The sequence below is a fragment of the Protopterus annectens genome, chromosome 16.part0 (assembly GCF_019279795.1).
Source record: "Protopterus annectens isolate FY-2018-M chromosome 16.part0, PAN1.0, whole genome shotgun sequence".
NCBI classification, from domain to species: Eukaryota; Metazoa; Chordata; order Ceratodontiformes; family Protopteridae; genus Protopterus; species Protopterus annectens.
The window spans coordinates 108,845,986-108,873,619 of NC_056750.1; the positions used below are offsets into that span (position 1 = coordinate 108,845,986).

Genomic DNA, 27,634 nt, shown 5'->3' on the forward strand with positions numbered 1-27,634 from the left:
AGCTAGGAAAGGGGTAAGACCTGACCCCCCCCCATTTGTTTATGTATCATATGACTGTAGTTTTGTCAGTGATTGCTAGTAGAGGGCCTGGTGTTCAGAGATTATCCAGAGACTTGATAGCATTTATCCCTGCCAGCACTGCTTTGATATTTATGTGCTTAAATGTGTCCTGCTGGTTCCACAGACCTTGAACTTTCACCTGTTTAAATACAGCCCCCTATGCAAAATTTGATACATCTGTGATTACAGACTGGGCAGGGGTTAGAGGGGAAAAAAGGAGACCTGGGTTGAGGGACAACTGATGCAACCAACAGTAGATCTCCCTTTTCATAAGACTCAGCACTGGAATCTGAAAAGAGAGGGGAATGTTGGTGTTGGGTCCAAATTGATTTGAGAAATCGCTAAATTTTCCTCATTTGAAGTCTGGCTAGAGGAGTCATGAAAATTGTAGAGGGATTAAAATGTAGAATCTTGAGGTGTTGAAGGAGTCTGGTTGGAAAGTAACAGAAGCTGTTTCTTGAAGAATTATTTTTTTTCTGACTAAGAAAGCCCATCTTGCTGGATGTGTCTAGGAAACGTCACAGAAACACTATCTTGTGAGACAGATGTATTTATTTGTTTATTTTGCATTTGTTTACCAGGAAAGTCTGACTGATACAGTTCCCTTTTCAGTGAAGGCCCAGGGAGAAAAGCTCCACATTTATAACAGGACAGTTGTACAAAATATCAAAACATTACAGCAGAGACGTAAAACATAGATACAGTGCAATACGTACAGAGTTCTTAATGCATCAAATTTACATATATGTATATATATATATATATATATATATATATATATATATATATATATATAGACTAAAATTTGTACACATTTTTAATAGAGGATACTGATATGTCTATCTACCAAAAACTTTATATATATGTGCATAACTATGGAGAGATAACACAGGTAAGTAATACTATAAGTTGACAAAAAGAAGAGATGTTTTCTGATAATTTTTTATTAAGATCAAAACTAAAACATACAACTGTTATAAAATAATTGATACGATTTTTTGATACAATAGATAAAAATAGAAAATATTGATACAAAAACAAGAATAAACATAACTATTTACAAAAGTGTTCACTACCTATGGATGAAGTTTGCTATTTTAATTAAAAAAAAATAAATAAAATGAAACTAGATTCATTTTATTGGTTTACCAGTAGGTCATTTATACTTTTCCAATAATTGTAAGTTGTTGTGTTCCCTGATGATCTAGCTCTAACTGTCATCATTTCAAATTTAGAGACTTCCATGAGAAGATCTTTAAAGTTTTGAAAAGAAGGGATTTGAGAGGATTTCCAATTTTTAGTGATTTCTTTCCTGGCAATGGATAGAACAGAATTGAATATATTTTTTGAATTTACACAATTTGGGACTGGAGTGTTAAACAAAATAAGTGATTTATTGATTGAAAAATTATATGTAAAGATAGCTTGTAGGAAGTTATTGATGTCATCCCAAAATTTCTTTAAAATATGACAATCATAAAATGTGTGCCCAGTCTGCATTAATAACTTTCTTACATCTCCAGCATAAAACGTTTTCTTCAGATATCTTTTTGACTTTAAATGGAGTAAGAAATGATCTGTTCAAAAATCTCCAAATAAAAATTCTCCATTTATGTGAGGATGTAGTTTTACGAGCTGATTGGAGTATACATAATTTATCAATATCTGAAGGATAAGAATTATTAATGGTAATAAAAGATTTCCAATAATTTTCTGAATGTCCAAGTCTGATTTTATTGTTTTGTATATGTGAGAGAGACTAATTTTATTAGAGTCATTCTGTTGAATGAGAACCATTAAATACTGTATTAGCCTGGGGAGTATTGTTTTAGTTGTAGAAGGAATAAGATCGAGCTTATCTTTGATATATTTCCTAGCTTCTTGTAAATCAAGCCAAGAAGATGAATCAAAATTATTCTCTTCAATAAGAATGTTAAGTGATTTTAACTCATTATTATTTATCATTTGATACCAAACTAGTAAATGCTTTTGTTTAAATAAATACGTTTTATGATGATCTGTAGTGAAGATGATATTTTGAGTATAGGCAATAGGGAAAATAAGAAATATCCAGTATTCATATAATTTGTGTCTAAGAATAAAGTTTTTAAAGATTTCAAAATTAAAATTATATAGTTATCTCTATATAATTGAATGTAATGATATGAAAAAAATTATTTCACTCTCCAAATAAAAGTATTATTTATTAAGTTTAAAATATTAATTTCAATAGTATTATTAGGATTTTGAGATATCTATATCTATAGGAAGAGTAATAGTTTTAATTACGGGTGAAATAGTATAAAATTCTAGATTAGGCAAAGCAATACCACCATTATCCCAGTTGAACATTTGGATAGATAATGCAGTTCTAGGTTTAATTGGATGCCAGAGGAACTTATTAATGAGAGAATTAAACTTTTTAATTACTATATAGGTAGGGGGTATAGATATAGATTGTATTATATACAAGATTTTAGGAAGTAAAACCATCTTTATAATTGACGACTTTTCTTCCATTGAGAATCTTAACTATGAGCTTGTTAGAGATTCTATTATTTGAATACTTTTGTTGAAATTTATTTTTAATGTATCTTTTAAGTTATTAGAAATAATTATACATAGATATGTTATTTGTTGAGTTTGAGGTACATATTTCTTAAAACTACCTTGAATGTTGGATTTTTTAAGAGAATTTGTGTTTTATTATGATTAAATCTAAGACCTGAGTTTTTCCTGAAACTTGTCCATATTAATAAATAACTCTCAAGGTAGGATTTTTACCCCCCAAAGTAATCAAGATGTCATCCGCAAACAGTTGTATTTTTGATGTTCATTAAAACCCAAATCATATCCTTTAATGTTAGTATTATCCCTGATCAGATTAGCCCATGGTTCTATAATTAAGGTGAATAAAAGGGGAGATAATGGACAGCCTTGTTTGGTTCCTTTTTCAATAGGTATAAATTGTGAAATATAGGAGCCTATTTTGACATATGCATGACAACCAGTAAAGTTTGGTAATAAGATTTATAAAATTTTTGGAAAAGTTAAGTTCTCCCAGTAGAATAAGTAAATAGTCCCAGGTTATTGGGTTGAAAGCACAATTTATGTCTAAGCTATTTATAGTTAGGTTATTTTTAAAGTTCTTAACTGATTCTATTAAGGTCAATATTCTCATTGTCATATGAGGTTCTGTTAATAATAAAGCCAGTTTGATCAGAGTCTACTAAACTAGAAAGGAAATGTTTGAGTCTATTTGCATAAATAGACATAAACATTTTGTAATCTGTATTTAATAAAGAAATCGGTCTGTATGAATTGCATTTGGTAGGATCTTTATCCTGTTTTAGAATAAGAGTGATATAGGTATATTTCCACGATGGTGGAATTAAATTTTTAGTTTGGGCTATACCGAAAACTGAGTGTAAAATTGAGAGAGCTTTTGTAGGTAAAATTGTATACATTTCAGGGATGATACCATCATTACCCGGGGCTTTGTTTTGTTTTAATTTGTTAATTTGTACTTGAATGTTATTAAGGGTTATTTGTCTAATGATTCAACTTGTTGAACAGTTAACTTTTTTGTGTGCTTTTATTAATGAACGACTTTATATCAGTTATGGGGTTTATTAACTCAGTAGACTGATTAAGTTTAGAAAAAAAATCTCTAAATTCATTTAATATGTTATGAATACCAGAAACCTTTTTCTTTTTTTGAGGTGAATAAATTTCCTTAATGTGATTAAATGTATTCGTTCTTTTAATTTTGTTGGCAAGCATATTTATGGATCTAGGGTTTGATGAAAAAGTAATAAATTTAAACTTCTCTAAACTAATCTTTATCTTATGATCTAAATCTCAAGATACTTCTTATTTAAAGAATCTATATGTTTTTAAATAGTTTTATCTTCTTTGTTTTTTTAAAAGGAAAAGATTCAAATTATCAAGTTTTGTTTGAATCTCTTTTAACTCTTTATCTCATGTAATTCTTTTTTTTATACCAGTCAATTATCCTACCATATAAGTAGGCTTTCTTTGCATCCCATATGAAAATTTCAGAATTGTCTTTAGTGGAATTGAGTTCGATAAAGTTTTGAACTTCTGTAGATATGAAGGATTTAAAATCATTCAAATTAGAGATGTAGGCTGGAATCCTCTTTATCTGAGCATTATATAATGAGTAAATAGATAAGTCAAAGGTTATAGAATTATGATCAGAGAGGGGACACGCAATCATCTAAACATTAGATAAAGAATGAACTAAATTATTAGAAATAAAAACTCTGTCTATCCTTGAAAATGAGTTATGCCTGTGAGAAAAAAGTATAGAATAATGATTTAGTATCTACATAGTTATTTATATCTCTCAAACCAAAGGAATCGGTAAATTCTTTTAATAACCTGGCAGTGGATGAAATCCTTCTATTTCCAGTGAAGGTAGAGTCTTTACTATCAAAAATACAATTAAAATCACCAGCTAGAATTGTGTTGCCTTTTGAAAATTGAGTGATGTGTTCTATATGTTGCTGTGCTGTTTTAATTCCAAAGCCAGGAATCCAATATATATGTTAAATAATGTAAATATTTTACTATTAAATTCTCTTGTGACGGATGCTACCATACCTTTATTATCTTGGTATGTATCTGTCAAAAGATTTTTAATACTCTTAACATATACTGGAAGAATCACGCAGCAAAAAAGGTAGGCCAAAAAAGAGTTTATTTAACATGCATGGAGATCTGCCACAAAAAGTTCTTGGTTGTCAGCAGTCTAATTTCTACACACTTTACATGGGTTTTTATACCCTCTTTCATGCATACTCAGCAGCTGGTTACTAGACAAGGAATTTCAGTCAAGGCTATAAATTCACTCAGTGGAGCCTTAGATGGTAAAAACGTCAGACACAAGATAAGTTGGTGCCTACATCAAGGTAACATCTATGCACTCCTCCTTGGTCAAAGGTCAGTCCCAAGATAGGCCTGTGCCTGGACCAAAGTAGCATCTGTGCATTCCTTTCTGGTCAGCAAATTCCTTACAAGAAAAACAACTCATTTTAGCTTATTTCTTTGCACGCAATGCAGTTTCACATTTTAACCCTTCCTATACAGGATACAAAGATGTTGAACACAAAGATTCTTACTACATTTTCCCTCTCACAACACTTTGTATCCCCAGTAATACATTTTATTCATACAGGTTTTAACACAGTTCATTTCCTGTATATTCAGAATAATAAGCTTTAGTTGCATTGGCAGACAATACACTTGATATTATCATTCGGATGCAAGGAATGCAGCAACAACCCAACAGTAGGAATATAATGGCACCAATACATACAGCAATTAAGACATTCATAAATACTGTTCCCCAATTTCCAAACCAATTCTGGAAAAAGTCAGTCAATGGATTCTGTCCTGGTTTTGTAAGTTCAGAAACTTGTTGTAAGATCTCCAAATGACTGTCTATATCGTGCTCATTGTCAGGAATGAAAGAACAACACTCCTCCTGGATAAGAGCAAGTACCTCCTTTCGCCGCTAGGGTGAAATCGAGCGCCATCCGATTCTGCAACACTACAGTCCTCATTGCAGTTAGCTCATCCGTCACCAACTGTAGTGCAGAAAAAGTTGCATTGCTCAGAGTTTCTAACAGTTTTGACAGTTTTCTGAGCTCCCAAATAGATTTTACTGTCCCATAGGCTGGAAGAATACCAGCCCAAGAAATGACATCATCGCCCAAGTCCATGTGTGACAGTCCCTTGCTGCTACTGTGGGCCAAATCGTGATGATAGATCCAGGATGCATCAATGTTACCTCGGGATTAACAGGTTTATTCACAGCACGTACATTTGTATTTTACCTTGGGGAAGAGTAAAGGAATGTCTTATAGCTGGTGCCAAATAACCCAAAAACAACTGCCTGACCAATTCCTTGGTAACCATTTGTATGCTTTTTACCACAGACAAAATAACAGTCATTCACTTTAAGAGTGATATTTACTGGAATAGAATGATTTCCTTTGTCTTGTATCCCTTTAAACAAAAGATCATACACAGATAACATTTTTCAACAAAACTAGTGACATTAATAAGCCCTGTACTATTAATAAGCACTCTTATAGGCTTGAAACTTGTTGCACAGTGCCCATCTAATGTACAGTTATGAATTATGGTTATATTACATTGACTCCATCCAACCTTAATTTTTCCAGATCTCTGGAAACATACAGTTCCATTCTGACGACCCATGAGGGTAATGCTATTTTGTCCTTTACGGCTATCTCCGAAGTTTCAAATAGTAAATTGGTCCATGTATCATTTGCCCCAAAGGGACTGTACCTAACATCAGACCACCATGTACAGTCGGGATAGCTGTGCATATCCAACAATTTGAAACATTAAAAGACAAAGCATATGCATATTTAATAGCCTGGTACGTGTTAAAGGTGGATGCCAAGCTGTATTTTCATCTCTCTTTGTTTGGCTAGTTTCGTGTGAAAATAAAAATGGCCAAAACAGAAAAATAACACTTACAATCACTAATAACAAAATTATTTTACAATGCCTTTGTGGGAAGGGCTGCTCCCTTCCGGTATTTTCCTGCATTGCTACAACAGTCAGAAAAGTTCATACAAAAACAGGATTACTGCTAATCAGTGTTCCTCAGGGGTACTCAAATTCTTTTCCAACTCAAATTTCCTGACAATCTTGCAATGTGTCAGGTGGATCCAAGATGTTCTCTCCTTTATTCGAACTGCTGTGGGTGTCGAAATCAAAACCTGGTATGGACCTTCCCACTTCGGAGAGGCCCACGTTTTTCTTTTTACAATTTTAATCCACACCCACTCGCCAGCCTTCACTTCCAGGATCCTGTTGTTCTTCTGATCTGAAAAATAATCATTCGTTAGAGAAGTGTTAGTTTTTGTCAGCATTTTCCTCATGTAATCTGCTATCTCTTCAGGTTTCACCTACTTGTTTTGTCAGTACTACAGAGGGTACAGTTTTATCCTGATTCTCTGTGTCATCTTCCTGATACTGGGGTGGACTAACCATGTCTTTTCTAACTTCGGGATACAAGGGCGGGGCTGTTGGTCTACGACAGGCAACAGATGTCTCATCATCCTCTTTTCGGACAAAAAATGCATCTTTTGCACTCGAGCCACCATCTCCCTTATTTGAAAATTGTTCCCTATGTCTCTTATTAGCTTCTTCTAACCATTTCTGTGCTTGAGGAAATCCTACCTTTTTTTGTTTCTTAACCTTACCTCCTGTGTCCCTGCGCAGGTCTCTCACTAGATTTTGACATTCTGATTTATTCAAGGTACCACTAAACCCATAGTCTTTCTTCCATTTTTTCATATATTTCAAGTTTTTTGGATGTAATTTAAACATATATTCCTCATCCTCAGTCCTTTTATTTAAGCAGCCCTTCCTAACACAACAACTGCTTCCTGTTCCCATTTTTCTTATTTAAAAGAAAAACTGTTTCCTTTTCCTGAGATCTCTACCGGTCTTTTGTAAAATTTTAAACAAAAGAAATTCCTTTATGACTAGTCCCTTTTAAAAAAACTTTTACAAATAAAAGCTTACCTTACTGCGGATCTTCCCCTCGTTAAATCACCGTCCACGGATCGAATCTAAGAGTGACTGGCCTCTACTTACGACTTCTTCGGCCGGAGGTCTTTCCATTCAAGGGAGCCGAGATTCGTTCTCCCTTCCTGTACAGGTTTTCAGTCCCTCTTATGCGATTCGTGAAGAGGTGGCCCCACGTTCTTGCGCCAGAAATGTCAAAAGATTTTTAATACTCTTAACATATACTGGAAGAATCACGCAGCAAAAGGTAGGCCAAAAAGAGTTTATTTAACATGCATGGAGATCTGCCACAAAAGTTCTTGGTTGTCAGCAGTCTAATTTCTACACACTTTACATGGGTTTTATACCCTCTTTCATGCATACTCAGCAGCTGGTTACTAGACAAGGAATTTCAGTCAAGGCTATAAATTCACTCAGTGGAGCCTTAGATGGTAAAAACGTCAGACACAAGATAAGTTGGTGCCTACATCAAGGTAACATCTATGCACTCCTCCTTGGTCAAAGGTCAGTCCCAAGATAGGCCTGTGCCTGGACCAAAGTAGCATCTGTGCATTCCTTTCTGGTCAGCAAATTCCTTACAAGAAAAACAACTCATTTTAGCTTATTTCTTTGCACGCAATGCAGTTTCACATTTTAACCCTTCCTATACAGGATACAAAGATGTTGAACACAAAGATTCTTACTACAGTATCTATTAGTCTAGGAACAAGGAGTCTGTTATTCCATAGTATTGCAACACCTCTTTTTTTTTTGAACATGTTCAGAACTAACTAGCAGAGATAATGATTTAGAGTCTAATTTAGTAATGTCTTCCGATAACAAATGGGTTTCTTGTAAGAATATCAGTTGAGAATTTTGAAGTTTAAGATATTTCATTAAAGATCTCCTCTTATTTGGATTGTTTAAACCATTCACATTAAGTGAAATGCAATGTAAGGAAGTCATGATTTAAATTGTTTGCATAATACATTCTAACTCTTAAGTGTTATTAGTTGTTTGCTGATGTATACGAGATAAATATAGGGAACACAGCAGTAATTATATAAATCATATAATAAGGTAGTAAAACCAAAGATAAGTTTAAATAGTGGTCATTTATGTGAGTTGTAGTGAACATCAATAACAATGTTTTCAAAAATATATAACACAAACTATTAATTAAGAACCCCCCCCCCCAAACCCTTCTGGAGTTAAAAACTCCTAATTTGAGTGACATCAATCACTCAAATTGTCTTTCAAACTAGCAGCAAATTACAGTCAGGAATTGCCTGTTTATGATCTTAGATGTATTGATACAGTATGACGTAACAAAAAAAATCCAATAAACCATTTATTAGTGGTATATAGTACTACGGTACTACATACTAGAAATAGATGATGAATACCAATACCAGTCTGTTAATAGATACTGTAATGTTTGTAAATGCATAGTCCCATAGCGAGATGTAAAGAAAGTACAAGAGTAATATAAATAGAATATTCCTGGGAATAATAAAAAATATGTATGACACTAAAGACTAGTCAACTACCTTCATTATATTCTATCTTACTCTTCCACTACCTATAACATGTTGTCACATTTCACTAAGACCACGCTCTGAAATTAATTGTAAGATGTCATGAAGCGATGAGTCAAGACAATAGGTTAAAGAATGTGGTAATTAATAAACAACATTAAAATTATTCCAAAAATTTTTTTTTTTTTTTTTTTTTTTTTTTTTTTTTTTTAACATTTGTTGACCGGGAATGTCCGACTAGGTTCCACAGATCCTGTTTTCAGCGGAGGCCCGGGGAGCAATGCTCCAGAAACATGTCTTTAGAATGTGGGAGGAAACCGGAGTACCCGGAGGAAACCCACGCGAATGCAGGGAGAACATGCAAACTCTACACAGAAGGCACCCCAGCCGAGAATCGAACCGGAGAACCTCTTGCTGTGAGGCGACAGCATTAACCGCTGCACCAGATAAACTGTATAAAAGACAATGCCATAAAATGTAACTGTTATATCATTAACATTCTAGAAACAAAAATAAAGATAATACCATAAACAATAAGATACTTAATTATGTCAAAATAAGTAGAGAGATGAAATAGCTTTGTTACTAAAAAATGAATAATTTGTTATGTATTAAACAACAGTGCAGTATGCAACATACGACAGATACATTAATTATTATAATATAAAAAAGAACAAACCAATGCTTATTTCTGTTCCCTTTTTCTTCTTTCCTCCTCCCTTCCACTTTAAAAAAAAACATGTAATTAAAACTTATATTGTTGAGATATGACAGTATGTTAGCAAGTTAGTATTTCTTTTTTTAAAACTCTACTTTTCAAATCTTCTTTTATTATCTCTCATTCCCCATCCTTCCTTTTCCTTTAAAACAAAAAAAAATGCATAGCAAAACAATAAGAATGGATTTAAAAAAGTATTAAAACTGATAGTAAAAATAAATGTATATATAGATCATCAAAGTCCAAGAATAATCAATACTTGTGGGACTAAATATAGTACCTTGCTATATGGATCTCAAGTTTCTTTAGTTTTCCTTCTTTCACTCTTCCTCATGACATTCTACTGTCCTTTCCCTGCTCTTCCTCTAACAGTTCTGTGATGGCTTAGTATCGCTATTTAGATCAAAATGATCATAATGTGATGAACGAGTGACTGAGAGGTTGAAACTAACAAGATGATATTCAAAAGTTGCAGACGACAGTAAATAAGTATTGTTTTGATCTTCCGTTTAGATGAATGATAAATCATACATTGAGTGCTTCGTTAAAGAGGTTGGAGTACGGTTGATGTCATTCTGCATTGGAAAGTCAACTAACAGCTGATCTTTAGTCAACAAACTTGAACAGCTAGCTGGAAGCTGCAGCAGGAAAAAAGGTGAGTGAGACATACAGAACATCCAACAACTCCAGGAAGTGCTCGAGACATCACGAATACACCAAGAGCAGTACGCAAATGTCGCTGCATGAATCAAATCCAAGCACTAATACACAAGATAGCAAAATGAAGTAAAAAAAAAAAAAAAAACCCACAAAGAATCCCACAAGAAAGTCTATGGCCAACACAAGATCTCCCCAAAAACAACAGGACACCAAAAAGATAGTGTCCATCAAACAAATCTAACAAACCCCAGCGTATAGACACAAAAGCCCATTCAAATAACTTGTCCAACAACGCTAACCCATCAGCAATACATCAGAGCTAAAAAAACAAAATAGCCAAGACCCACAAACCTTAAAAAAGGAAAGAATCACTCGGACTGAACAAAACAATAAAAAGTAAGAACCAGTACACCACAATGCATATTGCCCGCTCCTACAGTCCAAATGTAACTGTAAAATAGCAGCATAACCAACCAAGTAACTGCTAGTTGCAAAGGACAAGATATGAACTGTCAAAAGCAGCAGAACATAAATTCCTTCTATCTTATATGTGAATGAATTATATCATGTGAAGAAAATTCTATGTCAAGTTAATGAACTAAATACTAATATAATTAGATCATAATGTAACTTGAGGTTAATAACAATTGAATATGAAGCAAATAGCATACAATTAAGTAGTTCATAACACAAACCAGTGAAGAAGGAAAAAATGCAATTACAACACGCACATGTTGAACCATTTTTCATCTCACAAGACTTCTGGGTTATGTAAAAAAAAACAAAATAAAATAGAACTCAATTCATTTATTTCTTTTTTAGTTTCTTTTTGTGGTCTAGAGATTTCCATGAACCATTTTCTGCTAATCTCTTGAGGTTAGTGGAAGAGCCCAGTCCATATCATCTATTTTATCCAGGATTTTATTTGATTTCATATATGCGATGGCTGATTCAAGTTCATCAAAAATCTTGGTACCATCTTGAAGAAAGATTTTTTAGCCTTGCTGGAAAAAGTGTGTTTTAATTTGAGATTTTTTAAGTTCTTTAAGTAATGGCAAGAATCATTTCCTTTTGGCTATTTTCCTTAACATTTTCCAAGTTCATGTCCAATTTGTCTATTTTTGTAGAGAGATCTTGAATGGTAGAAAGTAAAGTTTGTAGTTCCTTTTTTAAAGAGATATCCTGGTGTGAAGATTTAGAGAAGCTCATACTGTTAACTGATGACAGACTCTTGACTCTAATATTTTGACAGGAAAATATAAAAAAAAATACAAAAATTGAGATACTGTCTGAAAAGACTTTAAGAATAAACTAAATGTGTAAAAAACACCGTATTAAATAGATATTCTCAAATTTTGCTGTCATAAATGATATGAAAAGGCAGAGCTGACAGAAAATGCTGCTACTCAAGCCTCACCCTTAGCCACGGCCCCAAGAAGAGATTTTTGACAGCTTCAAAAAGTCTGCAAAAAGAAGGCAAGTGTCTGAACAAAAATGTGAAGTTCCTGTAGCCTGCAATGAGCTATCACAGGTGCTAGACACTTTGTAATCACTCTAGGAGCTATTGAGAGCCCACCAGGTAAATCAGAAAAATAAAAATGTTGACCAGACACAGAAAATCTTAAAAAGAGTCAGAAATTCTTGAGAATTGGAATATGATATGTGTCTTTCAAATCTAGAGTTGCTAGAAAACTATTGTAGAGAGTGCATTTTGAAATTTAAAGCTTGATGTGAAAGCTTAGAAATGACATGTCTAAGACAGCTCTCCAGATTCCTTCTTACTTTGGCACCAGAAATATTCTTGAGCAAAATCCTTTCTCTATTCAGTCTGAAGGTGAGGGATGTCTGTGCGTGCGAATGTTTGCGGTAGTGTTTATGTTTGCCTATGTGTGCTTTTGGGTGTGTTGCTGGCTGTTTGTGTGAGCTCTCTAACAGTGGGTTAAGGATTTTTTTTTTGCTTATTCCCCACTGTTGTGTGATCTTATACCTGTTTAACTGAAACACTTGATGTCCTTAAGGGGTCATTTGCATATAGCTCATGGGCCTCCATTACCAAAATTACCTCCAAAGCCAAAATAAATCGCAGGGACAAAGCATGGACCAAGTGGCGTACCACCAAGTTACCATTAGATCGAGTCATCTTCCAACAAATAAGAAACGAAACTAAAAAGGCCACTGCTCTAGATAAGAAAAACTACTTTCACCACCTACAAAACAAAAACCAAAAGAACCCCCAAAAATTCTGGGCAGGATTGAACAAACTTCTCCAACCAGGAAAATCCACCACTCCCACCCCAGAAACTCTATCTGATAAGAACCAAGAAGAAGTAGCTAACAACTTTAATACATTCTTCACCGAAACCATTCAGTCACTAGCTAGCCAGCTACCTGCTCCCTCCACCACCCCCAAATACACCACACCCAAAACTCCACTATCATTCAATCTACAACCCATATCTACCACTTACATTCGATCCCGACTAAAAAAATTAAAGCCAACTACCCTCTCAGCTGATCTTCTACCAGCAGAATACCTGCAAATTGCTGCAGATGTCATTGCCTACCCCATATCAATCTTAATAAACAGAACCATTACTGAGTCCACAATCCCAGCAATATGGAAAATATCTCACGTCATACCTCTTCATAAAGGTGGAACATCCACTGAACTTTCTAACTATAGGCCAATAGCCATTTTATCACCACTTGCCAAAATAATGGAAAAGTGTGTGCATAAACAACTAATGTCCTATCTCATCCATAACAAGCTACTAACCGACTGTCAGCATGGATTTAGACCCCATCATAGCACGACAACTGCCCTTCTCTCTTTCACCAAAAAAATCAACCATCATCGGAACAACAAAAATATCTCCTCTGCCCTCTTTCTAGATATGTCGAAAGCCTTCGACATGGTAAACCACCAGCTCCTTCTCAAAACCCTAGAAACCTTTCACCTAGACACCCATGTCCTAAACTGGTTTCAGGCCTACCTCGTAGGCAGACAACAAGCAGTTATGTGGCAGAACAAGCTTTCATCCCTACTACCAAACAGCATAGGCGTACCCCAAGGGTCCATATTAGGACCTCTTCTTTTCTCAATATTCATAAACGACCTGCACTCAGCCATCCCCGATGCCACCTGCATCCAATATGCAGATGACTCTACTCTCATCTGTTCCAATCCCATACTTGACAACCTTCTAAAAACCACCCAACACTGCCTTACTATAGTTGAAAATTGGCTAACTGACCATCACCTCATATTAAACCCAAAAAAAACCCAACTACTTCTCTTTCACCCAACTAACCCTACACCTTTCACACAATTTACTATCCAATCCAATAATGGAACTATTATCTCTCCTACTACCAACGCTAAACTACTAGGAGTAATTATAGACAATAAACTCCAATTCGACACCTATATTAACCAAACTATTAAAACGGTAAACAAAAAACTAGGGTCTTTATATAGATTAAAAACCTTCCTAACTCCAGCCGCTAGACTAGCCACTGCCCGCTCGCACCTTCTATCCACCCTACTATATGCCTCCCCCATCCTCACTAACCTTAACAAATCAGACCTAAATCGTCTCTCCACTTGTTATAACCACATTGCTAGATTCATCACTGCCCTGCCCTACAGAACACACCATTGTATTAACCTGAAAAAACTTGACTGGCTAGAACTCCCGAATCTTCTCCTGAAATATCAACTCTTAGAAGCCTTTAAAATCCTGAAACACCCAGAGAACACCCCAGCTCTAAAAAACATACTAACCCCCTACACCAACCTTAGTTCTCTACGCTCATCTGACAAACTCCTAATACAAACTAGCAAGGCCCATAACATAGGTGGGGATAGACTGTACTCTAATGTCATTTGGAAAGGTGTGGAACTCTCTTTCAAATAAATTAACGTCTTTACCATCACTAGCTTTATTCAAAAAAGAACTTGAAATCCACTTTAAATCGCATTGGATATGTCCTTGTATGAACCCGGACTAAGATTACCATGAGCAACTCTGCACAGATATGGGCAATTTTTGTCCTAGTCAACCAAGGGTCTACTAACCTGAATACAATGAATGTAATCAAATGTAACTTCTATTGCTGCACTGTAATCTCTCTAAAAACTATGTATATGTTTTCTGTCCTTTTGGCTTGCTGTCTTTCTGTCTTTTATTATATGTCATTTTAACCTTGTTGGAGCTTTTCTCCCCGGGACTCCGCTGAAAATGGACATGTATCCAGTCGGACTATCCCGGTCAACAAATGTAAAATAAATAAATAAATAAATTACAGGAGGTGTAAGGTATCACACAGTGAAAACTCTAGATTGGCTGGGTTTTTCTTGCAGTTTTTATTGAATGGCTTGTCCGTATAACCTTTTTACCCTTTGATTTGGACATCATGGTGTAATGTGACATTTCTTGGGTCACCTGTGCACATCACATAACTCCAGAGTAAGAGTCCAGCGAATGTTCACAAATGGCAAGCAAATTTTTGAATTTTTCCATTTTTTTGTAACTTGACTTTGCAGTTCAGTATCTTTAAAAATATAGAACACTTCCTTTTTCCTTAATCATACCTGGGTAACATTTGTGTTTTAGTGTTGTGCAAATGCCGAGTATTATAAGTGTTTGCAAGTATTACCAGTGTTTTGATTTCCTTGACATGGCAGAATACATGTGATAAATGCCATGGCAGGAATTATGTAGGATATGTCACTTCCAGTCTGTGCATTTGATCCCACAGGCTTTGCTCTTGGAATCAGTCCTGCACAACTTAAGTTGTAATAATATTACTTCAAGAAATTTGAAACACATTCACATTTGATTTGACATCATATGAATGATGTTACTACATCGCAGTATGCTCTCTGTCATGTCTTATTGTTTAATTAACCTTTGGGCTGTCATGTTTTATTACTTAAATTATGTGCATCATCTGCTTTAAGGCACAGGAAGGTATTCTGTTCTTCTGGAGTAACTGGACAGGGCCTGTCATCATGTTTTTGTTATCCAGGTGACCACAAGAGGCAGTACATAGATACCAGACTGGTAGGTATAATGCTGCCTGTGTCTTGGCCAGTTCTCTGTGAAAACAGGAAAGGGTAGGGTGTAGGTAGAAATGGGGAGGTTTTTATAGTTTGTGTTCTGCAGCACAGATAATTTAGTTTAGTGGGTGTAATGGGATATTAAAGAGTATTTTAGAGGGAAAAAAAGAATCAGCCTCAGTTATGACGTCTAATACCCTGCATTCATGCTGTACCCCTTATGAATCATTGTGCACTTATGGGTTCTCACCTTTGTTAGGCATCGTACACAATAGGGTATGCTTAGGATCTTTAGGAAGATGAAATAAGTTGGCTAGTGTCAGACATTTGTAAGTGAAAAGACAAAACGACAAGTGGATTAAAAAAAATGAGTGTTGCATGATCTGTAAAACTTAATAACTGAAAACATAAACACATTGTTTAATACTTTGTTGTTACTTTTGTAGCTCGGCAACGAGTCCTTGCTCAGAGAGAGCATATTGTTCAGTCGGCAAATGACATCATTAAGTTAACAGTCTTGGACATTGATGACCCTTCAGTCATGGGCGCTGATGAGCTTAAGGATAACAGCCAACAAACAATTCAAGTAAGGACTATTTCTGCGTAAAATAAAATACCCTGTGAAAGTGACAGGTTAGGATTTTCTTTTAGAGTAGAATGTTTTGTTGGTGTGTTATAGATAGTTGGTGTGTTATAGATAGTTGGAAAACGTTTGCAGGTGTGTAGATTTCTTACTCTGTAACTGATTCATTCATGTTCAGTGCTCACTTTATGGTATCTAGGGTCATGCAGGACCTGGTGCCTGTTGTTGCAAACAGCAGGAGTAGAACGTACAACTAGTTTTAAACGGGACATCAGTCTACCACAGGGTCCCCACAAACCCACATTCACACATATCTGCAAGCAATTTGTAAGATTGCTGTTTTACCTTTCATGTCTTTGGGATGAGAGAGGTAGCTGGAGACTTGTATGACATGCAGAGTCCACACATGCTCCGCAGATGGAAAATTCAGTGCATTACCAACCCCTGCATCATTCATTAAAAAACACAACAATAATTAAAGCCTTAGTTTTAGAAAGGCTTTTATGTATACTGCAGTATTTTCCACTAAACCATCATTTTTTTAATATTAGTTAGTTGAGAGTTGCACAGAAGCAGTCTAGGTTTTTATGTATATTTTAGTTTTTTTTTGCATCATTGTATTATCTATGTTTGCAGAACAGTATAGCCAGTTCAAATGAAGGATGCCCAGTGGTACTTTGCAGTGGTAAAGGAGTACACCAGAGTAATAGGAGAACATGGGTGGGTGTATGAGGAAGCTGATAGCATGCTTGAAACTTCACACAGCAATGCAGACTTTGCAGCAATACACCTAACATGCCAAAATGTTTTTTTGTGAGTAAAAAAGTATATATAACAAACTGGTCAAATATTAACTGTAATCCCACATGTAGCCCCAAGCTTTTAATGATTTATTTTCAGTCGTAACAGTTTTATCCTTTAGATTATTACTAATACTATCATTTTGTGTACTGCCCTGTTCCCGTGAATGCAGTAAAGCTTTTTTTCACCAAGTAATGCATTTTATTGATAAAAATCTGAAAGATTTACTGTTATGAACCCTCAGAGAGATCACAAACAAAAGAAAAAGTCAGGAGGTCAGTTGTAGCTCTGACAGAGGAGCCAGCAGGCTCTGTGTTCTCTGGTCATGCATTTATGGACATAGGAACAATGCTAGGTGAGCTGTCATGGGGAACCATAATATACCTAGCTATGTAGTCCTTTGAGTAGACACACATTAAAAGTTCTTGCCACTGTTTTTGAGCACTTAGTAGTTCCCACCTCCCAAATAAAGCAGGACTGTACATGATATCCCTGGTGTAAATTTGTGTCTACCCATCCAGTCATCAAGACTAGTGGTAAAGGAGTCCAAATTAGTACTTTGACCTGCAGTGGCACCTTTTTTCCATAGGCTGGGAATATGCTAAGTTGGAGCGTATCTCTCCAGTGAGTCTTGTTTATGTGTTGGTATAGATATAGGTCCCCAGTGTGGGTGTTTGCAGAGTCACTGGTTTGTTAGGGGAATAAAGGGTCAGCTAGGATTGGGTCTTTCATGGCTTAAAAAGAGATATGTAGGTTACCTCAGAGCAGCTGGTAGACTACTGAGTATAAGGACAGTTGTGTTAATTTATTGGGATGGTTGTAGGGTTTAAGGATTTTAATTTTCTTGGTTAGAAGTCTTTGGGGCCTTTCCAGTTGAGCAGTATGCTTGAATTTCTACATACCAATGGGGTAATATATTTGTGCCCATAGCCATGCCAACCTTCTGCACAAAGAATTCTTGTTCAAAGACAAAATCATTGTTTTCTAAGATAATTTCAAGTAATATACATACTTTTTCATTGCTAAAAGAGGGATTATCATTTAGGATCGTCCTAACATTTTCAATGCCCCACTCACTGGGGAGTACAGTAAAAAGAGATTCAGTATCTAGTATCACTGTGATGACCATGCCCTGGCCCAGCAATCAAGGAGCCTCAATCCTCACCACTAACACCAGGGAGGTAGTCTCCTAGAAGAGAAAAGGATAACTAATACACACAGTAAAGTACAATTTCCCGTAAGTGCACACAGAAATCACAGTCAGTCTGGGGCTGGTTGCTCCCTTGCTCACTAGGTCCCCAGTAAGACTCCCCACTGGCACAGCTTTAGGGTCCAGGTCTCAGCCTAACTGGGCAAGCTAAAATCTCCAGTACCCTCTCTGTCCAACCAGTGCTTCGTGTCCCTGCCAAGTAGCTGACACAACACACACACACTTTGAGATAAGTATTTATACAACTTCACACACACTCCTGGGAAAGGCTGACACAGATTCTCCAACTGTGCCCCTTTACCCAGACTATACAGTAGTAATTACTGCCACCACCCAGTTAATAATATCAGCTACTAAAAGGCCCTTAAAAGGGTGTCCAGTTCTTACTGTGCAATATTAATATCCAATGGTAGTGTGACTAACAGTCAAGGCTTACTTTAGAGTGGCCTATTACAATAACGTCTATAAATATGCAATGTACTCTAGAGCTTATCTCTACACAAGTCAGCCACAGGTAGAAGGGTTTAAAAATATTTAATAATAAATAATTAAAACACAAGACAAAACTACTACACCACAGAGATATCTAAGAGTTCAAAGATCACACAGAAACTTAAAATAATACAGTAGGACAGGTGTGATTTCAAAGAAAAACACCTAATTAATCTTTACTAGCTGTAACTATTCCTACAAGAAATCACAGTGCTAAAACTTACATGTGAGCACAAGGCAGAGTGCTGATAAGTTAGATGTCTAAAGTCAGAATGCCTTCAGTCTCTTGTGAGAAATAGTATTTAAACATTACTAACAACCATGTTTGCTGGGTCCCTTCCCAAATTACATCATTTTTGACACTTAGGTTTTCCCAGGCAAACAACTGCATTATTTAGCAATCTAACACCTGCACAGAAATTTACAACAATAGAAGACATTTCACATGTATATTCTAACAGAAACTAGAGCAATAAAGCACATTCCACATCTAAATTCTGGTCATAAATTTTAGCTTGAAAACAATGGGCATCAAGCCTTCATCCAGCCACACTGGAGCTGCCTTGTAAAACATTAAAGAGTTTCATAAGATCTTTTCAACTTAAAAAGGCACATTTGAAATACTTGGCTTGATTTTCCTTACAGCAGGTGGCACTGTTGCAACAATCTTGAAGTTCACATTTTACAGTGTTTTCTTACATTTAAAAACACAAGCCTGTATTTTACATTTATTTATACAGTTGATAGAATTATGTATCAAATTCTATTTGACTAGACTGGCAGGCTTCACCCATCTCTCCCCAAACGCCACAGTTACCATCCAATAATCATGTGTTAAATCTTTAGTTACCATATAAAGTCTCTCTAAAAATTATTTAGTACCTTTAAGTATTGTGTCCATAACTTTCTAATAGTGGGTGCAATATATGTTAATGTTGAACATGATTTCTGAAAGTCTCTTTAGATATTTTGAAGTTGAACATCCTTTGGTCCCTATGCTATATGGCTTACCTGAGATTCATAAAAGTCTTGAATGTACACCTATGTGCCCCATTGTGTCTGGTGGGGGGTGAGTGACTGAACCCTTCTCTTTGTAGAGAAGAATTTGCACCCACTATTAGAAAGTTATGACAATACTTACAGGTACAAAATCATTTTTAGAGAGACTTTATATGGTAACTAAAGACTTAACACATGATTATTGGATGGTGACACTAGATATTGAATCTCTTTTTACTGTACTCCCCAATGAGTGAGGCATTGAAAATATTGGATGATCCTAAATGATAATCCCTCTTTTAGCAATGAAAAAGTGTTTGATATGTACATTACTTGAAATTATCTTAGAAAACAACGTTTTTGTCTTTGAACAAGAATTCTTTGTGCAGGAGGTTGGCATGGCTATGGGCACATTTTGTGCCAATAGCTACTCCAATCTACCACTTGCTAAATGGTAGAAGGACTGTGTGTTGCCTTCTAATGAATTTTCTGAAAATATCTTGTGGTATGTGCATTTTGTAGATGACCTGTTCCTTCTATGGGGAGGCACACTTGATAGATTGGAAAGTTTTATTACATTTTTGGGGTTGTCTACTGATTTTCTTAGGTTTACATATAAATAATCTTTAGACTATATTGATTTCCTTGATGTTACTGTTAATAAAGTCGACTGTCAAAAAGTGAAGACAAATTTATATAGGAAACCTGTCCGTAAGAATGATTTATTGCATAGGGAAAGTATGCACCTTAGACATATTTCAAGGAATGTAATGAAGGCACAGTTTTTGTAGGATCATGCAGTTGCATAATGATGATAGTCCGTTACAGATAGCCCTAAATGAATTGAAATCTGACCTTTTAAGCAGGGGATACAGTGAACATGAAATGAATTCCTGTATCGATGTAGAATGGGGTGAGAGACAAAATAAATGCATACCTTATTTTGGTGAAAGGGTGGCTAATACAGGACAAGCTTTGACTCATAGCTCACAGAGAACTATGTTCTCCAAGTTTCCTGTTTCGTTTTCCAGTAATATTGGTCCTTTTTGTGACACTATTAGAAAAAATTGGAATATTCTTAACACTATAGATGAGTTGAAAGATATCATAGACACAGTCCCCCACTTTACTTTTAAGAATAATAGGTCATTAAAAAGGGTCTATATTAGAACTTCGAAGTTTCAGAACTTCAAATGTTCTAATATTGAACCCTATTCAGCAGAAAACCACATTTTTTTCCTAGGGAATGAATTCGGTTGTCCGTTTCTGTTGCTTTAGTATTTTCAGCGCTGTGGTGGAAAGATGTTCATCGTGTTTCACTGTTGCATTCATTACAGTTGGGTTATCCTGCTGGCAGGCTACCCGCAGTCAGCCTGAATTCCAAAGTCTAGGTCCGGCGTCGGTTGCTGTCGCCTCTTCCCTGACGTCAGTGCACCAGGGGTATAAAAGATGCAGCTGACGCCATTTTCTTCAGTCTTTCTTGCCGCGTGGTGCCCGAAGCAAAAGCAGTTCACAAGTGCCGGTCGGCCGACTCCTGAGAATTTCAAATTCGAATTTCAGATCCGAAGTATTCATTAAAGCTAAGTACCCCGTTTTTTCTTGCTCCAGACCGATGTCAGAAAAAGTTAACAATTGTATTTCTTGTGGGAAGCAAATACCTCATAAGGATTTTCATTCTTACTGTATTCCTTGCCTAGGCCCTGACCATAACGTTGCTAGTTGTTGGTTTTGTGCTAGATTTAACCAACGCACTATTAAGCGTCGGTACGATTTTGCATTCCATTACTTTGGCAGAAGATTCAATTATATAATGCCATCGGAACAGCCGACTACCGGAGTTTATAAAAAGCGCAAAGAAAAAGAAAAGGACAGGCATACGAGATCCAAAACCGACGACAAGGCTTCCGCTAGGCCTGTCGCCGGTTCTCAGTGAGGCGCTTACGCAGCCCCTGACGCCCGCTACCTCAGAGCCACAGGCCGCTTCCGACTCCCATGTGGAGCCGACTAGGCCGCTGGAAACTCAAGGTATTGGACACTCTGAAACTATTCCCTCAGATGGGTCCGGAGCCCCTGAGCAGGCATCAGCTTCTGAGGGTGTTTTCAGGCCTACACAGTTATATGTGAAACCTACATGAGCTTCAAAGGCAAAGACTAAAGCAGCTCTAAAGACAAAGAAACAAGTACAGCATTCTCCTGGACAGGCCACCATGCCTAAAAAACAGATGCTTAAAATGGCCGAAGACCTAATTACTTTGATCAGGGGTTCCCATCCCCCTCCTGATAAGAGGCCTAGGCAAGAGATAGAATACGAATCTTCAGACCAGGTTTCCATTTCCTCTGATTCCTCCTCTGAACAGGAATATTCTATTCCTCCCTATGAGGATTCTGATGCTGAAGAATCTATCCCTTCAGCCTGTCCTCCTGAGGATTATTCTTTTGGGGAGACCCTGCATACTATGAGGGAGCATTTCCACTGGGATTGCCAAGATTACTCAGAATCCAAGAAAAGGCTCAGAGACTTCCTTTTATTACCTCAGCACAGGCCCTTTGCTATCCCTCCTGTTTCGGACGTTGTAGATGATGTATTTGCAGAGTCCGGTCTGTCTCCTGACTCTTTACCACCAGCTCCGGTTAAGCCAGACAGATACTACAGGGTTCCTGATTCACATAAATTTCTGTATAAAAACCCTGCTGCTGACCCAGAAACTATCTCTCAGGGTCCCAAAGGGGTCAAAGCTTCCACTGCAAAAAACCCTATCCCCTCTGATAGGGATTCAAGGGCCCTGGACAGATGGGGGAAAAAGATTTATACTTCTGCTACCCTGGCTGTAAGAGCTTTAAAATGCCAGTTTCATATGCTTAAATATCAGCAATATCTGATGTCACTGCTTAAACAGAAAATGTTGACAAATTCAGAATGTGCAGAAAATAAAGAAATGCAGGATTTATTGCATGCAGCTGAACAAGTGGGAAAGCATACTTTGCAATGTGGTTTTGATTCTCTAGAGGCCTCCTGCAAGGCCGCTGTTACAGGTTCTGTCATTAGGAGGCATGCTTGGTTAAAAGAACAGAATCTGCCTGATCATGTTAAAGCCAAACTATTAGATGCTCCATTACAGCATGATAATTTGTTTGGTGTTAAAGCAGAGGAGGTGTTGAAGAAAATGGAGGACAAAGCTAAATCTATGCAAACAGTCAAGGACTTCTTGCAGGTACAGCCTCCCAGATTTAGCAGGAACTGGTCTACAAAGAATTGGTCCTTTCCAGTGTCAGACAGGCCACAAAAAGGCAGATATAGATGCCCAAGAGGCAGATCCACATCCCCAAGGTTCATACAGGCCTAAACAATGGGGTGCTTCTACCTCCAAAGGCGGAGAGGAAAAACCACAGCCATACAGGAAACAGTCTCAATAACTTTCCCCTGCCAGCACCAAGCACTTATCTTCTGACAGCCCCTTTGGGGGGAAAACTGGCACTTTTTTCACAAAATTGGCACATGATCACCCAGGACAAATGGGTCCTAAATATTGTATCACAAGGCTACAGGTTCCACTTTCACACCCTGCCAAAGCAAAACGGTATGCCAGACCTGCCACGCAATCAATGGGCAGAGGCACAAAAACAAGTTTCATCCCTCATGAACATGAGAGCTATTCAATTAGTTCCACAGCAAGAGCAGGGACTAGGATTCTACTCGAGGCTATTCTTGGTGCCCAGAAAGGACAAAGCCTGGAGACCAATACTGGACCTGTCTATCCTAAACACATTCCTGGATATTCCAAAATTCAAAATGTTAACTCTGCAGCAGCTTCTGCCCATGCTGGGCAAGAGGGCTTGGCTTGTGACGTTAGACCTGAAAGAGTCATACCTGCATGTCCCAATCAGACAATCATGCAGAAGATACCTCAGATTTATAGCTGGCTCAATGCATTACCAATTCTCAGCACTGCCCTTTGGCTTATCTACTGCGCCCAGGGTCTTCACAAAATGCCTGGCACCAGTGATTGCATTTTGCAGACAAAGAGGAATACAAATTTATCCTTACTTGGACGATCGCCTTATTCAAGCAGAGAACAAGGACATTCTACTATAGCATCTGGCTTTTGTAAAAAGATTACTAACAGGTCTAGGGTACACAGTAAACGATAAGAAATCAAAACTCATACCTTCTCAAGAGATAATATTCCTGGGTGCAAGCTTAAATACAACTGCCCAGATGGCTTATCTCACGCCAGACAAACACAGACAACTGACTATTTATTTCAAAATGTTGGCAACAAAGACCCAGTTATCTGCAAGAAAAATTCTGCAGGCTTTGGGCTTCATGGCATCCTGAATTTTGCTAATTCCATATGCAAGACTGCATATGAGGAAACTTCAATGGTATCTAAAAAGTGTTTGGACTTAACATTGCCACAGCCTGGAAACAATAATTACCCTCATTCCCTGCCTGCAACAGGAGTTTCGATGGTGGCAAAAGCCTGTCACCACAACATGGGACAGCCATTCACCTTGCCCACAGCCAGGCAGACATTGACAACAGATGCATCAGATTATGCCTGGGGGGCCCATATGGCAGGAAGATGTATTCAGGGCACATGGTCCGCAAGTCAAATGCATCTACATATCAATCAAAAAGAGATGCTAGCTGTTCAGAATGCCCTGACACCCTTCAAGTATCTACTTCATGCAGGACAACTACTGATAAGGACGGACAATACTACAGTTATGTGGTAGATAAACAAGCAGGGAGGCACACATTCCTAACCCCTCTGCAGACTAGCCATGAACTTGTGGGACACAGCATTGACTTACCAAGTACATCTGCAAGCACAATTCCTGCCAGGAAGGACAAATACTCTGGCAGACGAACTAAGCAGAAGCCTAATGGATCCCCACGAGTGGAAATTGGTTCCACAAGTCTTCACCATGATAACTAGGAACTGGGGATGCCCGGACATAGACCTATTTGCCTCCCCTCACAACTACCAACTACAGAAATTCTGCACAAGGACTTATCACAAGCAAGCATGGAAAGTGGATGCTGTATCTTTCAGCTGGAAAGACCGAACAGTATATGCCTTTCCTCCTCTGCCTCTCCTCCCCAAGGTGCTCCTCAAGGTCAGACAAGAGAAACCAAAAATGATACTGATTGCCCCAGACTGGCCCCGCCAGCATTGGTACCCAATCGTAATGAGCTTGTCTCAATGCCCAGCTTGGACATTACCACAAATTCCTCACTTATTGACCCAACAAGACAGTCAAATACTGCACAGCCAACCCAGGACCTTAAACCTGGCAGCATGGCGGATAATGTAGCCAGTCAAGGCACGCCTCTCTCTAAAGCAGTGATGGGTGTTATTTTGGAGGCCAGGAGGCCTAGCACCAGAAAATCTTTTGCAGAAAAATGGAAGAGACTCTGTGCTTGGAACCAGGCACAAGGTTTTGACACGATTGTTCCAAATATTCCTCAGATTTTGCAATACTTAACTGAGATGCTTGATAAAGGTTTTTCTTTTTCATCAATTAAAATTCATGCCTCTGCCATTTCAGCTCATTACAATACAGAACCACCTATTTTTTCCTCATCCATTACTAAGACAGTACCTGAGAGGGGCCAAAAACATAAGACCCCCAAGGAGAGCACCAATACCTGCATGGGACCTCAACTATGTCTTGGAAAAACTCACACTGCCTCCGTTTGAACCAGCCTCTACAGCTGATATTAAATTTCTATCCTGGAAAACAGCTCTGGTCCTAGCAATAACCTCTGCTAGACGAGTCTCAGAGTTACAGGCACTCATGGCTGTGGAACCTTTTATCATTTTCCATCCTGACAGGGTTTCTCTGCGGACAAACCCTACATTTATGCCTAAGGTAGTGTCCAGTGTGGCCCTTAACCAAACAATTAATTTGCCTACCTTTTATCCAAACCCACAGAATTAGGGTGAGAGAATTCTGCATTCTTTGGACATTCACAGGCAGCTACGCTTCTACTTGGACAGAACCAAAGCTTTCAGAAAGACTGAACAACTTCTGGTGGCATATGCTGCAGTATCACAAGGAAAGCCGATCTCAAAGCAGACCATTTTAAAGTGGATAGGTCACTGCATTCGTTTCTGCTATTCACAGCATGACAAATCAGTGGCTAAGGGCATTAGGCCACATTCAACCAGAGCAGCAGCCACTTCAGCAGCCTTTCTCAGAGGAGTACCAACCAAAGACATCTTAGAGGCTGCAACTTGGAGTTCAGTGCATACTTTTACAAAGCACCATCACTTACCTCTTTACTCTAAATCCAGGGCAGGATTTGCTACTGCAGTTCTGCAGGGCCTGATAGCCTCTCCTAATCCTATTTAGCACCAGCCTCCCAACTTTAGCTTTGGGATTCAACCCAATTGTAATGACTGCAACAGTGAAACACGATGAACATAGTACAGTTGTGTACCTACCAGAAATGTAGATGTTCGAGTGTATTCACTGTTGCAGTCCAGGTTACCCTCCCACCATCCCCCTTTTCCTTTGTTGGAACTTATCTGTACTTCTCTATTCTATACAACCTATGTGGTGTATTTGCTTGTAGATGAAGGTAAAGTTGTTTTTTGTGCATGCATGCTCAATAGCATAATTTAGCCTACCATTTTAGGGGCACCTGACATCTGGGGCAAGAAAAACTGAAGAAAATGGTGTCGGCTGCATCTTTTATACCCCTGGCGCACTGAAGTCAGGGAAGAGGCGTCAGCAACCGACTCCAGACCTAGACTTTGGAATTCAGGCCAACTGCGGGTAGCCTGCCAGCAGGATAACCCAATTGTAATGACTGCAACAGTGAATACACTCGAACATCTACATTTATGGTAGATACACAACTGTACTTTCACTGTCATCCCGAATGACTATGGTATTGATTTGATAAGGGTCTTTCTACATGAAAGAAGTGACTATAGTAAAGAAACTATTACCTTGATTTGCATGCTTCTAGAACTAATTCTTGAGAATAATATATTTATTTTTAACAAAAGTCTTGTACTGGCAAAATGGGAGGAAACATATGTATTAAGTAATAATCCATTCTCCACATGTATTAAATACTATAAGCATTTTGTTAACTTTTTTTGTTATGGGACAGTACCATGGAGCAGCTTAGTGAATTCATTGCTTATCTTGTGGAGACTACATAATTTCTCAAGTTCAGTATGAAAGCATCCAAACTAAAGATAGATTTCTTGGCTGATGCTCTACATATTGAAGAAGATCGAACTATCAATGCCAATTGTTTTGTAAGGATTGCTGGAAGAACAACCTGCTATGCCAGATAATATGAATTCAGGATTTGTATATCAAAATGTTTTGAAGGGGCAACTATAAGGGACATCCCAGTTATGCACATCAGATGGTGATTACTTGGAAGCATCTGAGAATCTTGTGCGCAACTTCAGATTGAGAGGATGCAAAGATAGAGATATTAGAAAATCAGCAGCTGAAAGGATGAAATTGAAGAAGACCAAAGAGAAGTCTCTACAAGTCAAGACATCCAAAGTGCCCATGAACCAGGGTATTAGAATGATGCTAACATATTCAAATTATTTCAAATATGTTTGTGACTTTATTTTATTTTATTTTGCATTTCTTTACCGGGAAAGCCGACTGGACACATGTCCTTTTTCAGCAGAGGCCTGGGGAGAATGTTAAGGAATTGTAGAGATGCTGTGATGACAGAATAGATGGTCTTTGTGTTTCACTGTTGCAGTCATCACCTTTAAGTCATCTGCTTGCGGTAGCCCTCAGCTGGCCTGATTAACAAAGTCTTGGGTCCTGCGTCGGTTGCTGTCCCTTCTTCTGTGACGTCAGGTCCTCAGGGGTATAAAACATGCAGCTGATGCCATTACATCAGTCTTTCTTGCCGTGCGGTGCCCGAAGCAGAAGCAGTTCGCAAACG

The 27,634-nt window shown here is 37.6% G+C and overlaps 1 protein-coding gene across 1 annotated transcript in view; it reads left to right on the plus strand.

Moving 5' to 3' along the window:
* Positions 1-27,634, plus strand: part of LOC122790521 (protein mono-ADP-ribosyltransferase PARP14-like) — a 2,292,317-nt gene that overhangs the window by 196,480 nt on the left and 2,068,203 nt on the right. Inside the window, exon 2 of the mRNA XM_044058072.1 lies at positions 16,057-16,196. Coding sequence (XP_043914007.1) covers positions 16,057-16,196 — 140 coding nt within the window. The remainder of the gene's footprint in view (positions 1-16,056; positions 16,197-27,634) is intronic.